This window comes from Amblyomma maculatum, chromosome 6 (assembly GCF_055883805.1).
Source record: "Amblyomma maculatum isolate TAMU_Amacu chromosome 6, ASM5588380v1, whole genome shotgun sequence".
Lineage (NCBI taxonomy): Eukaryota > Metazoa > Arthropoda > Arachnida > Ixodida > Ixodidae > Amblyomma > Amblyomma maculatum.
Window position 1 is genome coordinate 42289471 of NC_139349.1, and position 14119 is coordinate 42303589.

The 14119-nt window shown below is 46.3% G+C and overlaps 1 protein-coding gene across 8 annotated transcripts in view; it reads right to left on the reverse strand.

Annotated features, from left to right (window-relative positions):
- The window catches only part of Cul1 (cullin 1), a 68768-nt gene that overhangs the window by 22477 nt on the left and 32172 nt on the right, over positions 1-14119 (reverse strand). For all 8 annotated transcript variants that reach the window (XM_084606529.1, XM_084606525.1, XM_084606523.1 and 5 more), the window contains exons 10-14: positions 10828-10983; positions 9696-9802; positions 9554-9602; positions 8588-8719; positions 7174-7294 (exon numbers count right to left, since the gene is read on the reverse strand). In XM_084606529.1, coding sequence (XP_084462655.1) covers positions 7174-7294; positions 8588-8719; positions 9554-9602; positions 9696-9802; positions 10828-10983 — 565 coding nt within the window. The remainder of the gene's footprint in view (positions 1-7173; positions 7295-8587; positions 8720-9553; positions 9603-9695; positions 9803-10827; positions 10984-14119) is intronic.

A 14119-nucleotide genomic window follows, 5' to 3' on the forward strand; every position in this document is an offset into this window, starting at 1 on the left:
TATCCAGGAATGACCATGGCAAATATCACACTGCTAACACATTTTGCAAATTCTTCAGGCCCGCCCCTAGGGACCTATGTAAACTATCTTGATATACTCTAACTTGAGAACCGATAAGCCCAGCTCCATGAAACTTGGCAGTTCTTCAAATGTGTCTACTATGAGCATACTCTCAAAATTTCATTCAAATACCTCAAGAAATAAAAATGTTGGTGTTCAAAGGTAGCCTCCCCCCTTGAGGGGGGACACTGGTCTTAAAGCCATTTTCTTTAATTTTTGAACTAAAGTGATGAAACTTGGCACACGAGTGCAGTTCCTGGTGCTGATTCCAAAAATATAATTAGTTTTTCTCTGAAACAATTAGGCGTTGAGATAATTAAGAACAATGGTGCACTTGCTGTGAAAACAATAGGAAAAAAACCACTACACAAAAACTTCTTATTAGCATATAGCTATATACTAGAATGAATAAGGAACACAATGTTGCAAGCAGATTTTTGATTTAATGATTATTTTTCATTTTATTGCACATTGAAGTTTAGTAGTCGTAACATGGAAACACAGTGGTCATAAAAAGTGCCATTTTAAAAAATTTTAAAGCAATAATTAAGAAATCTGCTTGCAACATTGTGTGCTCCACATATTTGGCTTAATGCTGAAACAAAAATCATTGCTGTATCTGCAATGGGTGTTGAGATATCGCATTCACCAACTTGACAGGAGACCAAAATTCACATCTTGAGAAAATGAGAAAAACAAACGGAAGTCATTTTTAATCACTAAAAGTAAAAAATATGTACATGTCAACTACCAGACATTGTTAATATGCCCCAGGGGCATAGTCATTTTGAGCACTACCACCTTTGTGGCGCTTTTTCAGAGCACGCTGCAAATTTTCTGCCGATGCACGCTTGCTTGTAGATGCAACGGACCGAAGCTTGTCCTTTTCTACCATACGCCACACACTTCTCTGGCCAGGATTCAAACACAGCTCGTTCAAAATTCCTACCGAGGTCCTTTGGTACCCTACATTAAACTTCAAGACTGCTTCTGCAACTGCGGCCTCAACACCGAAGAGGGATGCGTGCCTTTCTTTTGGTGCCAGTGCCCATATGAAAGAGTGCAGGCTCTCATTATTTTGGGTTTTTCCCCTTGCACATCGCTCAAGGAGCTTCTTGTCAGAGAGGCGCTCATAAATTGGTCGCAATGCCTTGCATACATGACTAGGAAGGCTGTAGCGGTGCCTTGGGGCTGGCTCTCCTTTGGCACTGGCAGCATTTTGCCGGCACCAGGAACTTGAACCTGTTGGGCAAAGGCTGTGATCCGACTCCTGATCATTTGATGTCACATGATAATAGGTAGCCATCACCGCTTTTGCCATTTCTTCTATGTTGCCACTGTGGGACTTGAGTGCCCAGCCATAGTAAGAACTTAGCTTGTTGACTAGATCACCAGTTAGTCTGCCTTTACCACCAAGTGGTTCCGAGACTGACCCTTTTTGTTTTGACAGCAGATTGCGGAGAGCTGTCCCCATCCGCTTTTGAACATGGTTAATGCAATCTTCTTTGGTGACCTCAACGTAGCCATACACTTGGTCATCTTTCAGGGCGAGGAAGGACCGGCTGTCGCCGTCTGACAGCACCGTTGTATATCTGAGGTTGTGCTTCTGGAGCGATCTTCTAAATAGGGTTAGGGCTGCTTCTACTTCCATCTCACCAGCCTTTTTATCAGTATTTTTCTGGCAGACGTGGTTTGCTCTCCATTCTTGGTACGTGGGGTCGTCCACTTTCGGTCCCCGCTCACAACCTGCGCAAAAATTGCTCAGGACAACGTAGTCTAGGACAAGCCCCGTAAAAAGCTCGATGACAGTGCCGACTCCGATGTGGGAAGAATGCCCACGAGTCATCCAAGTCCCATCGTAGGACACGGCTATGTTGCCAGGATTGTCAACGTTCAGTTCATCGTACAGCTTCCGGACTGACTCCGCGCATTCAACGGTCACTTTCTCGGCTGCACGCGTCGCAGCAGGCGTCAGCTTTTCTTTTACGTAGCTCTGCCACGTTTTCGTGTGCAGTCCACGATGGGAAATATTCATCGCGGCAAAGATGTCGTTGAATGCAGTCCGCCGGTTGCCGGTACTTTGCATCGCGCGCGCAGCCAGAATGTTCACAGCGAAAGGGTTTACACTTTGCTTTCCGTCCACACGCGGCGAACTCCACGCCGATGCCTTGTCGCCGCAGTTGACACATGTCAAGAAAAGCTTGACAGCGAGGCCGTATTCGCAATCACCTCGGCCGATTTTAACACTCCCTCCACACGTTTTACACTTTGCACCGTCAAGAAGGCTGTTGATCGACTCGACGCAGATCACGGCGAAGCTCGTCTCATCAAGCGGGCAGATCGCGGCATCGCTGGCGGCAAAGTCTGTCTTACGTTTCGTTGAATCCAACTCCCGCAGTTTAGCGTCGGCTTTTCTCTTTTCACTTGCCAGATCGGAAGGCGTCAGAAGCGTTGTATCGTGACGAACGCGGCTGACGACGTCTGAAGTGTGCTTGCTTGACGGGCCCGCTAGGTCTAGCTGATTCGTAGGTTCGTCGACACGGTCACTGGACGCAAGAATCTGCTCGTTTTCGGCGTCTCGCAACACCAAAGCACCTTTCTTAGCATTGCCGATCGACAACTTTTTCCTTTCTTTGCCGTATTTATGACACATCGCAAACTTTCTCGTTGGCGTAGACATCGCTGCGAGATCTCCGAGGCGTTCGAGGCTGACAGCACTAGGCAAGATGGCGTCTAAGGGCACGGCTCAGACTGCCCTGACGCGCGCAGCAGACGACGCGAGACGCGAACGGCCAATCACAGGGTCCCTTTTTGTCACATGCACCGAAGCAACGAATAGGAGCGTGTGCTGTGGCTTTTTTTCTTTTCTTTGTTTGTATCGAACCAATGAGCGAAACGACGCGCAGGAGCGCGAAATTTGAAGGCGAAAAGCCACTCTTTCGAAAGAGACCAAGATCGCCGTGAGCGCGGCCGTGGAACGGAAGCTATACTTTTTTGAAAATGCGCTATTTTAGTGAAAACATCAGCTTGAAATGAGCCAGCCGACTTGTTATAAATTGATATTACGCCTCAAATATTGACACGAGAGGTGAGAAACTTGTTGGAATCAGAGAATAATAGTTGTAGATTCTAATACTTCAGTTTTCTAAAAATTGATTTTTGGGCGATTTTTCCACCTTCAAGACCCGTGTCCCCCCTTAAGGGGGGACACCCCTCTTAAAACTTTTTTCCTTATTTATGGGTGGATCTGACTGAAACTTGCACCATTAATGTACTTTTGCATGCTGATTTCAAATATCTGATTAGTTTTCTTGTAGATGAAATAGCTTTCAAAATATTACCTAATTCATGTTCTTCGTTTGGAGGTGAGTTAATTACTAAACACTTTATGGCATGAGGAGAATAGCCCTGCCAGAGCGATCTAGAAGGATCATAGAGTGCCGCTAGTCATGAATTAACGTGGTAGAAGAATTTGAACCAAAGTTACAATAAGTCAAACTTTTATGAATAAAAGCCCAGGTTGGCACCTAAGATTGATAATTAATTCTGTAAATGTTGCCGCATAATAACTGTACATATTTTTGTCCTACGGCACTGTCGAAGGTTTTTTCTTTCTAACAAGACAAGAATGAGAGCTATAGCACAAATAGACTAAGAGATATCTCTCCTCCAAAATTGCAGCACCCTCAAAATTGCGGTTTTGAGAAAACGAGGAAAAACACTTCACAGCATGTAGGTGTAAATTATGTCAATGATTGATATGTCAACAAGATCAGAAACAGGTGGAAAGTGATCTGAAGCGAAAATTAATGGCCTATGCCAATTTTAGCCAAAGTTACGCAATAGGAAACGCTTGAAAGGAAAATTCCATTTGGGTACCGAAGACAACATAACCTTCTCAGCAAATTTTCTTTTGTCGTCACTGCATTTACCTTGGTTTCATGAGACTCGCAGGATTCCCTTTCTAGAAAAAAATTTTTTAAAGCAATAGCAAGAACAGGACCAGAGATATTGATCTTTAAAAAATGCAACACTACCAAAATTGGGGGATTGTCGGAAGCACTCAAGCCTCACGGCATTTAATCAGGAAGGGCAACCTCAAAGACTTCATGCTATTAAAATGCACCAGGAGCATAGTCGGGGTGCATGCTGTCGCGGTGTTTTCTTTTTTCTGTTTTAGCAACGCCAAGCGAAGCCGCCCGCTTCTTTGCAGAACGTACGCTACGGTGCAAGTCCTTTTCTTCAGCTCTCCTGGACCCAGTTGCTGTCACATTTGTACTGCATTCTTGCAGAATTGCTGCTGCTGTATGCTTGCAGCCGGCATTGAAGCGCAGCACAGCTTCTGCTGTGGCTGCTTCCACAGCAAACAGTGATGAGTGCCGCTCTTTGTGGATCAAGGTCCAGATGACCGAGTGGAAGCTTTCGTTCGAGTTCTGGGTCTTCCCCCGAATGCACCTCTGCAGCAGGCTCTTCTCTGATAAACGACTATAAACAGGCAAAAGAGCATCAGCCACATCTCTTGGCAGACTGTAATTGTGCTTTGGTGCAGGCTCCTCTTTTGCCTTTGCAGCGTTGTGGCGGCACCATGACTTCTCACCGGTAGGACACAAACTGTGCTTGGGGCAGTCATCAGTAGATGTGATGTGGTAATATGTCGCCATCACAGCTCGCTGCATGGCATCCACATCACCTACATTTGATCAAAGCGCTCGGCCATAATATATTGCCAGCTTGTCAACTAGATCAGCTGTCAGCCTTCCTCTGCCGCCAAGACTTTGCTTCCCTGCACCCTTGTGTCTCTGCAAGAGGTTGCGCAAAGCTGCTCCCATACGCTTGTGCACGTGATTTATGCAGTCCTCTTTGACTATTTCAATGTAGCCATAGATTGCAGCATCTTTAAGAGCACTGAACGTGCAACTGTCCCCATCGCATAGCATGGTTGTGTAGCGCATGTTGTGGCGCTGCAGAGATCTTTCAAACAGAATTTTGCCAGCCTCTACTTCCATTTGACCAGCCTTGGAGTTGGTGTTTTTTTGGCACTGGTGGCGTGATTTCCAAAGTTCGTAGCCGTCAGTGTTTGGCTTGGGACCAATTTCGCAGCCCAGACAAAAGTTTGACAACACCACATAATCAAGCACGTAACCAGTGAAGAGTTCCACCACGGCACCGACGCCTATATGTGATGAGTGTCCGCGCGTCATCCATGTGCCGTCGTAGCACACGGCAATGTTCCCCCTATGCCCAAAACACAAGTCATCGTAGACCTTCGCCACTGCCTGCGCGGCTTGTGCCATAGCGGTCGTGGCGGCTCGGGTAGCAGCGGGTTGCAGTGTGTTCTTCAGATGCCGTTGAAACGTCTTGTTGTGCATCCCGCGCCGCGACAACCCCATCGCCGAAAAGATATCGTTCATTGCTGTCTGGCCGTTACCGGTCGACAGCATTGCTCGACTAGCCAGAATATTCAGCTCAAAAGGATTGCACCTTTTCTCGCCGTCAACCCTCCGCGAGTTCCACTCGGCCGCAATCTCACCGCAGTTGTCGCACAGCACGATCAGTTTTACGGCGAGGCCATAGCTCCGGTCGCTGGTAATTAAACGCACGCATCCACGACACGTTTTGCACCGCACGGCATCCAGAAGGATATTCACAATGCTGAGGTCAATTACCGCATAGGAGGCTGTTCCGTCCGCATCTGACTCTGCGGACGCACCACTTGCATCGGCGAACAGCGCGGTCTTTCGTGGAGTCTCCGGCGTCGATACCAGTCTATCAAGCGTAGCCTGCTCACGGGCACTCACTTGAGTTATGTCACTGTTAGTGACAGGCGCGGTATCAATACGTACACGACTGCAGTCGGCACGAAGAACGGCGCCGTTGTCCAGCGGAATCGGAGAAGCGTCGCCGCCCGCAACGTGATCGTCACACAATCCCGCAGCACTGGCACTTGCTTCTTGCACAGTATGCAACGAAGTCGCATTCTTAACGCGTTTCTTTGGTTGCTTTCGCCCGAACTTGTGCAAAGAGCGGTACTTCTTCGCGCCTGGCATGACTCTCGCGTTGCACTAGCGTGGTCGGCAGAAAGACAAAATGGCGTCACTGGGAGTCCGCATTTCAGGGCTAGCTTGCCGGAACCAACCAAACGACGCCATTTTGATCACGTGCCTTAACCGGCCAATAGTAGCGCGCGCTGCATGCTATCTTTTTGTTTGTTTTTTATGGGGAAGGCGGAGCGCACAGGGTTGCTTTCCGAAAGAAAAAATAAGCCGAAAGCGCGCGCTTTCGAACGAGACCAAAATCGCCGCGGTGGAGCGCGTAGTTCTCATGCGCCGGGCGATCGAAATTGGGTGTCGTTTGTCCACAATTTAAAGGGCAGTGGGTGTGGTACTGCATTTTTTAATCGCTATAACTTCATAAATACGCGGGGTATAAGGATGAAAATTTGCGTGCAGATGCGGAATGGTGCGAGGAATACGAAAATGAAAAAATTGAAAACCCGATTTTCAGGCCGATTTTCGGTGCCAAAGAGCCGTGTCCCCCCTTAATGCATGCAAGCTACGAATCAGGCGCTGCGAAGAGATCGTAAAAAGTTGCACATGGACGCTGCCATGTTCTGGCAAGAATTCTGAGAGGCTGAATAATTTTTTATCACTAATTATTGATAATAAGTGACTCAATCTTAGTGCAAAGCAAAATATTATGATTGCTTGAAAAACAGGTGCCGGAAAACTGTCCCAAAAGAAATGGAGTTCATATCTTATCATGCGACTATAAAGATTTATTCCCGAACAAAGCGATAGTTAAGCCCGTCTTATGCTTTCAATTACTTTTTTTTTGGGCGAACTATGATTGTTCGATAAATTAAAGTTAGAAAGATATTGTGCAAGTTCATATTTTAGAATTCAGAAAATTGATCGGCAGCTGTTTTCTTGATCATTGAACTATGCCTGCTCAGTGTTCCTCTGTGTCATCTTCGTATTTCAAATAAAAATCGTTATTGCAGCATTTCACAGCTCGGAGTCTAACTCTCATTAAAGTACATCAGATGTCTACCAAACCGGGGGGGGGGGGAAGCCCACAGTGGAGAGTGGAATATCTACACTTAGTGTGACTCACGTCCAAGGGCGTCTTCGGAATTGGACATATGCTTCCGGAATTGCTCGTTGAGGTCCTTGCTCACTCCAATGTCCTGGAACATGCGCTGGAGCTTCGAGGTGTACTCGAAGCCGCAGGCTTGCTGCAAAAGTTCACAAGTTACAGGAGGAGCCTTAGTATAGCCTAAGCTTAAGGCATTGCCAGAGCGCAAACGAATGACATATCGGACCTCGCAGTGGCCGTCAATGAGAAAGAAATTTCTCGAACATGCGCCTTCCTGTGTGTGCGTGTATATATATATATATATATATATAGCCCCAATCGGCTATGTCGAAACTTCACCAGAATTGTTTCATGGCACATTTTGAGTCGTGCCTAGTGATATTTCACTGATCTGAAACTCTATGTAGTTCTGCAACACACTTCAGTAAACCAAGAAAGTTATTAGAGGCCATCTTAGGCCATCATTACATTGCTTAGTGTCTGCTCCCTCTGGAAAAAAAAAAAAAAATTCAGTTTTTCAAAATACCAAACAGAAGTGTCCTAAAAAATCTCGAACCAGATAATCAAGACAGAAACTAAGTTCCGGCCACATGATGACGTCCCAGATACCGCTGTGGTTTGGTTTTGGGGTTTAACGTCCCAAAATGATTCGGGCTATGAGAGACGCCGTAGCGGAGGGCTACAGAAATTTCGACCACCTGGTGTTCTTTAACATGGAAGAAGCAATGTAGCTGTCCTTTATGAAGCTTTCTGTGTCACTCGAGAATGCGCAAGAAATCCCTTGACCATTGAGGCTGTTTCGCATCTTGCATGCCTGGATAAAAAGATGCGCATTCTCCCTTTTCTCACTACTCTACCTACTACTTTGTTACATTTGTGTCACCGATGTCATTTCTAAAGCAAGCAAAAACGTGGCACAAGGTAGCAAAACTGCAGTTGAATGACGAGCTAATAATCAGCAGGAAGTTCAACAGCCTTGCCAAGTGCACGCTGACTGAGGCGAATAAGTGCTCGCACCAGATACCGGTTTCACATACTCGGTTGCGGGTCATATGAGAACTCGTCCGACTTTCACTGGCTCACTTCGCGCCCTGTTTAAGTTCGGCATAGTGAAAATGGGCGTACAATCGACAAAATGCTGCCCCACCAGCTCAATACAGGACATGCTTTACTTATCTCTGCTATTGCACATCAGCGACGGTTTCAGGCAAAATGCACGAAAATGAGCAACCCAACCAAAGACACTGCTCTTGTCAACAACGCCAAGTAAGAATCATAACAGCCCTAAGAATCATTCGTAACAGCCCTAATGCGATGCGTGTGCAAGGCAAGACCTTGTGGCTGTGGCTGGCTGGGGGCTTTGCTGTGGCCTTAGTTTGGAAATGCTATGAAAACAGGGTCGGAAGCAAAGGTGTCTGTAGGGGGCATGTACCTTGAGCTTGGAGATCATGCTGGCCTCTGCATCGTCACTGGCCGACATGTGTTGCACCAGCCGCTTAGCCAACATCTTGCTGTAGAACTTCTGGAAGACATCCTTGTCCTCAATGTACTTGAACACTATCATCTGCCAGGGAAGGTGAACAGGTAAGACTTTGAGAGTTGCCATTCATCGCAACAGCAAAAGAAAACACAAAAGCAATGCCCATGCCTTTGCAAATCACACCAAAATGTTTGAAGGAGCCCACCGAAAGTTAACTGAAGCTCTCTAGAGCAGTCTTTCCATTTCAATAGTCCTGAAAGGTATACAGCCCACGTAAAGTCGGCAGTGCTTAGCCAATCGTAACTAGTCTCTGTCGTCTTCGTCGTCTGCCAAACTGCATCCGCTGCTCAACAAAGGCCTGTCTTCTAGTTTTCTTGTATTATCCTTGTTTCATGGCCAGAATCAGCCAAAACACCCCAATCTTGTTGGACCGCCCGACTTCCGCTTCAGTTTCAATCCACGCCCCGAGACTCAACGGCCGCCTCTCCAAAAGAGAGGACTAAAAAGGAAAGGGCAGAGTATTCCTAGCTAATGTTCCAGGCGTGGGCATACAGTAAAAGAGGCATGACCACAAGTAGAGCTGATAGCAATCAGATTGGATTGCCTTTAGGAATTGGAACATGGTCAGGCACTCGGCCAAATTTCCTAAGCCTAGTCAAACGTAAAATTTGACGACATTAGAGTACTTCCATACATTCAAAGGCTTTCAAGGCACTGAATTTGGCCTTTCATAAATTGAGGGATACTGACATGAGCTGTGCAAGGGTTTATCGCCGATTCTCAAATACCTTTTCCAGTCCCATCAAATCAGAATTACCGAAGGTTTCCAGTATCAGAACAGCCTGGCTTCCACCATGAAAAAAACGTAGTCGTGGAAGAAAAGAAAAGAAAAGAAAAGAATATCTCTCCCCAACTCACCACTTGATTAAGAGTATCCTCTAGCTCAGACTCTTCTGGGTTTTTAGAGCTGAAAACAGAAAAATAAAATAAGATGAGATATAGAAATTCAAAGCCAAATTCCTACTCCAGCTGCACTTCGTAGAAAGTCGTGTCGACTCACCTTTTCTTGAGTAGAATGTCACAGTATTTTGCCAGGAGCTCGGGAGATTTACTAGACGAGTTGGCATGCCTTGTGATGGCATTGTTGTTGATGAATTTTCCACAAGCCTGGATGCAAAGACGCAAACCCAAGGAATGTGCATGAGTAACCGGCAGTGCATCTGCTTGTGAGGTAATGCGGTGACTTCAAAGCCCCGCGTGCTAAATCATAACCAGCTTGCCCAACTTACGGTACTGATTAACTACAGGTATCCGAGCCCTATACTACATCATACAAACTCAGCTGCAGTACACGAGACATCCTTACATGTTTATAAAAGCTCTCAAAAGATCACTCTGTTGATGCTCAGTGATCTTGAGCATCAGGCTTCTAACCTGCAGCAGACTCCTCCCTCTCTGCTGCTGTACCCCTGGTAATCTCCCTTAGCACAAATAAACCTCTCCTTTGGCTTTGCAAAATCTGGCTTTTTAAATCCATGTAATAGAAACAAATCCACTCGTAGCGATACTGAAGTGCCAAGAAAATATCAGTTATAACTAATAACTGCTAAAACCGGGCTAAGAAAAAAAAAATAATTGTAAGGCCTCTTTGCGTAGGTTCCCGTTCACTGTCACTCTCAGCACTGGTAACAGCTGAGATGGTCGCCTCATTCACAATTTTTTTTTTTTCCATAAATCATCAACGTGCGAGAATACCTCAAATCTCGACCCGCCGGCGTCATCATCACATCGGAGGAAGTTTCGTGAGTCTTCGTTTCACTCGCATTCGTCACTTTTAGAAGCAAATCTAATGAGTTTGCAGAACCGAGAGAATAGTGACGGCAGAAGAAGAAAAAAAGGACATTGTACTCGCAAAGCGTGTACACCTAGGTAACCTATGGAGTTATGTATGACGCGAGCAGCCTATGCAGCAATGCATTGGCGGCATGTCTTCTACGAGAGGCACACCCTCAAAAACAATAACGAACTGCTTCACTGAAGGATACTTTGGAAAGTGTCAGTCTTCGAGTGGGTCTGACTGAAACACTCGAAAGCATACCAATTAAAGAGCTCTCATAATAACCATGAACCAAGTGTGCAGCTCCGACAACCCAACGACATGCCGCCCAGTTGCATTGAGCTGCCCCACTGACCTTGTCGAGGGAGGCGACGAAACCCACGTCGTTTGCAAAGGCAGTCATAACAAGGGCATTGTACTTGCGGTGCACTTGAAGAAGGGTGGCCACGTACAGCTTGGGGTCCTGAGCAGCCCCCTCGCCCAACCGCTCCACTGCAGAGAGACCCTGGGCCTGCAGTGAGGATAGCAAACATTGTTCATCTCATTTATTTCAGAATTCACGTTTTTGCAAATAAAACTGAACTACAGTTGCAGAGGAGTGTATATACCGTATACACGCGTGTAATGGCCGCACCCCGAACTTTAGAAAGAAAATTGGGAAAAAAAAAGCTTTTAAAAAATTTCCCAAGTAAAAGCCGTACCATGAGTTTCAGGAAGTTAGGCAGTGCCGTCTACTGTGCGGTGTAAGAAATACGGAACGTTCTGTGGTTACTGCCGCCAGGTGGTGCCCAAAAATCAAGTGAAAGCCAAAATGAAGCGTAAGGTTAGAAGCAGCAATTGCCAATAAGAATTAAGAACAAAATATTTGAGGAAAAAAAAAATCGAGCATGGGGGCAGCGGCCACCACCTCCATTAGGGGCGCTCCTAGCCACAGCGATGCCCGCCCGTTACAAAGGGTGAGGTCAGCAAATCCAATCCAAGTCTGTTCAGTCCTCCGTTTTACAGCCATTTCCTCGATCGCCCGAAGCATATCATGTGCGATTTCGCAATCGGAATGCATCGCTGCCCTGATTTGTTCTGCGCTCGTGAGCTGAAGATTTTCTTTTTCCTCGATGGGAAAATACGTTGCTTATACCGCTCACTTTAAACTGAAAGTGATTCACTACACGAAAGAAGAAGGAAAAAGAGCAGCTGGACGAAAGTTCGGCGTTGACGAAAAATGTGTACGGCAATGGTGCTCCCAAGAAGATGCCCTCAGGAAAACAAATGTTCAGAGGTGCGCTTTCCGAGGGAAGCAGAGCATGTTTCTGGAAGTTGAAGACTCACTTCTCGAGTATGTGTGGCCGTTTGCCACTGGATACTTGAAGCGTGGGCCACGGTTTCGTTCGAGACTGTGGAAAAAAAGTTTCAAGGTGACAGGGATATCAAACAGGCTGGACGGTATGGAGGATGACCTCATCTGGGACAAGGACGAGCCTGAAGTCCCGATGAGTTCAGAGGAGGAGGAGGACGACGACGACGAGGAGTGATGCTTTGGACACTGGACGAGCCTGAAATCCCGAGTTTAGCGGAGGAGGACGAGGAGTTTTTTGACAATAATAAAGGCAGGTACCACCGAAAATAATATTTTTCGCTGTCTTTTTTCTCATGTAATCGCCACACCCCCTGATTTTCACCCCAATCTCGGAAAAAAAAAGTGCGGCTATTACACGCGTGTATAAGGTACTTTACTAAAATATCCAGTATAAATATTATTATTATTATTATAAAATATCTCTGTAAACTGACACTCTGTACAGGAATGACCTGCACGAAACTGGGTGGAGTTCTCACACAACTGCTGAGTACAGTGAACTCTCGTTAATTCGGCCTTCAAGGGAGCAGGAAAAAAATGTCCTTTGAATGGGGCTGCAAGAACTGCCGGGAAGCACTTGCATCACAGTAATAGACCCCTTTCATAAATGTTAAGTCAGCTTCACCTTTATGCTGCCTTCCCCTCTAATGGCGGAACAGCAATGTATTGAAACATATTATGGCCATAATTCATATCATTTATGCATCAGAACATATTTGCATAATTGCTCTATTACCTCTACATGCATCTCTGTAGAAGCAACATGCGATTTCGGGTCTATATCGTCGTTTTTCTGGCGGCTAGTGACGCCATGTTTGGGGAAAGAAGCAGCGTGGGAAAGCCTACTTAACGATTTTTGCAAGGGGTCTATTTTACCTGATGAACACCTGCACGATGGTCGTATCCCTTTGAGATGAAACCAGAGTGAGAACAACATTTTCTTTCGTATCGTCAAGTGCTTCGCTTTGCGCACACTGACGGGAAGGCCCTCTTGGTTCCTCTTTAGTGTTCAAAAATCCCCGTGCTCAAGCATAGCAGTAAAGCACCCCCAAAATGCATCAGGGCTATTTTCTGAACACTAAAAAGGAACCAAAAGGGCCTTCCCGACACCATGTGGTTGACCACTGCAGGGAGGCACAGTGGTGAAACTGGTGAATTTGAATTTTCAGTGTATTCAGTAATTTTTAAATATTTTAGAATATTTGAAAATTCTGAATATCAGTTTTCCCTTAATTGAATACAAAACATAATTGGTTAGTATTTGAAATTTTGAATATCTGCACGCCTCTAATATTGAATCCTTGATATATCAAATTCTTTTGCAATCCCCTTCGAGTTCTATACATCTGGGTTCAATGTTGCACGACTGTGGTTTTTGATAACTTAAGGGGGGACCCGGGTCTTTGCAGCCGAAAATCGGTCAGAAAATTGAATTTTCAATCTTCTCGTTTTCGCGATTCTGAGATCTTTCCACAGCTATCTCCGAACTTTTGTTGAAAAATATCGCCTAATCTGCGTGTTACAGCGTTCCAAAGACTAGAATCTGCGCTTGTGGCCCTTTAAATTGAGGTCAAATCGCGCCGAATTTCGATCTCCCGCAGTTCGAGAAATACGCGATCTGCGGGCATAATGTTGATGTTGTTCGAAAGATCGCAATTCAGGCCATTCCTATATCTCGGTTGGCGACCATGAGCGAGCCCACCAAAGCGGAAAACAAAGGATCAAAATTGCGTGAAATACGCCCTGCTATTGGACTCCCACCGCACGTGAGCAAAAGGCGAGCTTTGGTTGGCTGGCGGCGTCGACTGCTCGCGTTCCGACACCATTTTGAAAAAGTCTCTCCTTTAGGCCTAGTCGGCCTAGCGCCGTTCCCTCATCGTAACCACAACGTGAAATGCGCAATATTGAAATTCACGCTTCGTTATTAGCCTAAAAAAAAAGTAGCGAGAGGAGATAAAGGCGCCGGGGACGCTGCATTGCCGCATCTGGTTATCTGCAATCAATGACGAAGCGCCGACGCGAGTCTGCGATGGCCTGATAACAGCGTAGCATAGCCGGTCGTGCTCAGTGCGATAGCGAGGAGCGGCACGATCTGGCGCGTACGGAATCGTGAGGGTGCAGATGAGCAAATGCAGCTTTCAACGTCGGGATAGATCGTCCTGTGAGGCACTGCCGCGACCAGCCGCAGCGGCAGTCGCAAAGGAGCGTCCCGCGACATGCGGAACATAGAGAAGATTGCGCGGAATCCCAAATCTTGTCGAAATAAACTTTCTTCTGAACGCTACGCGGTGCA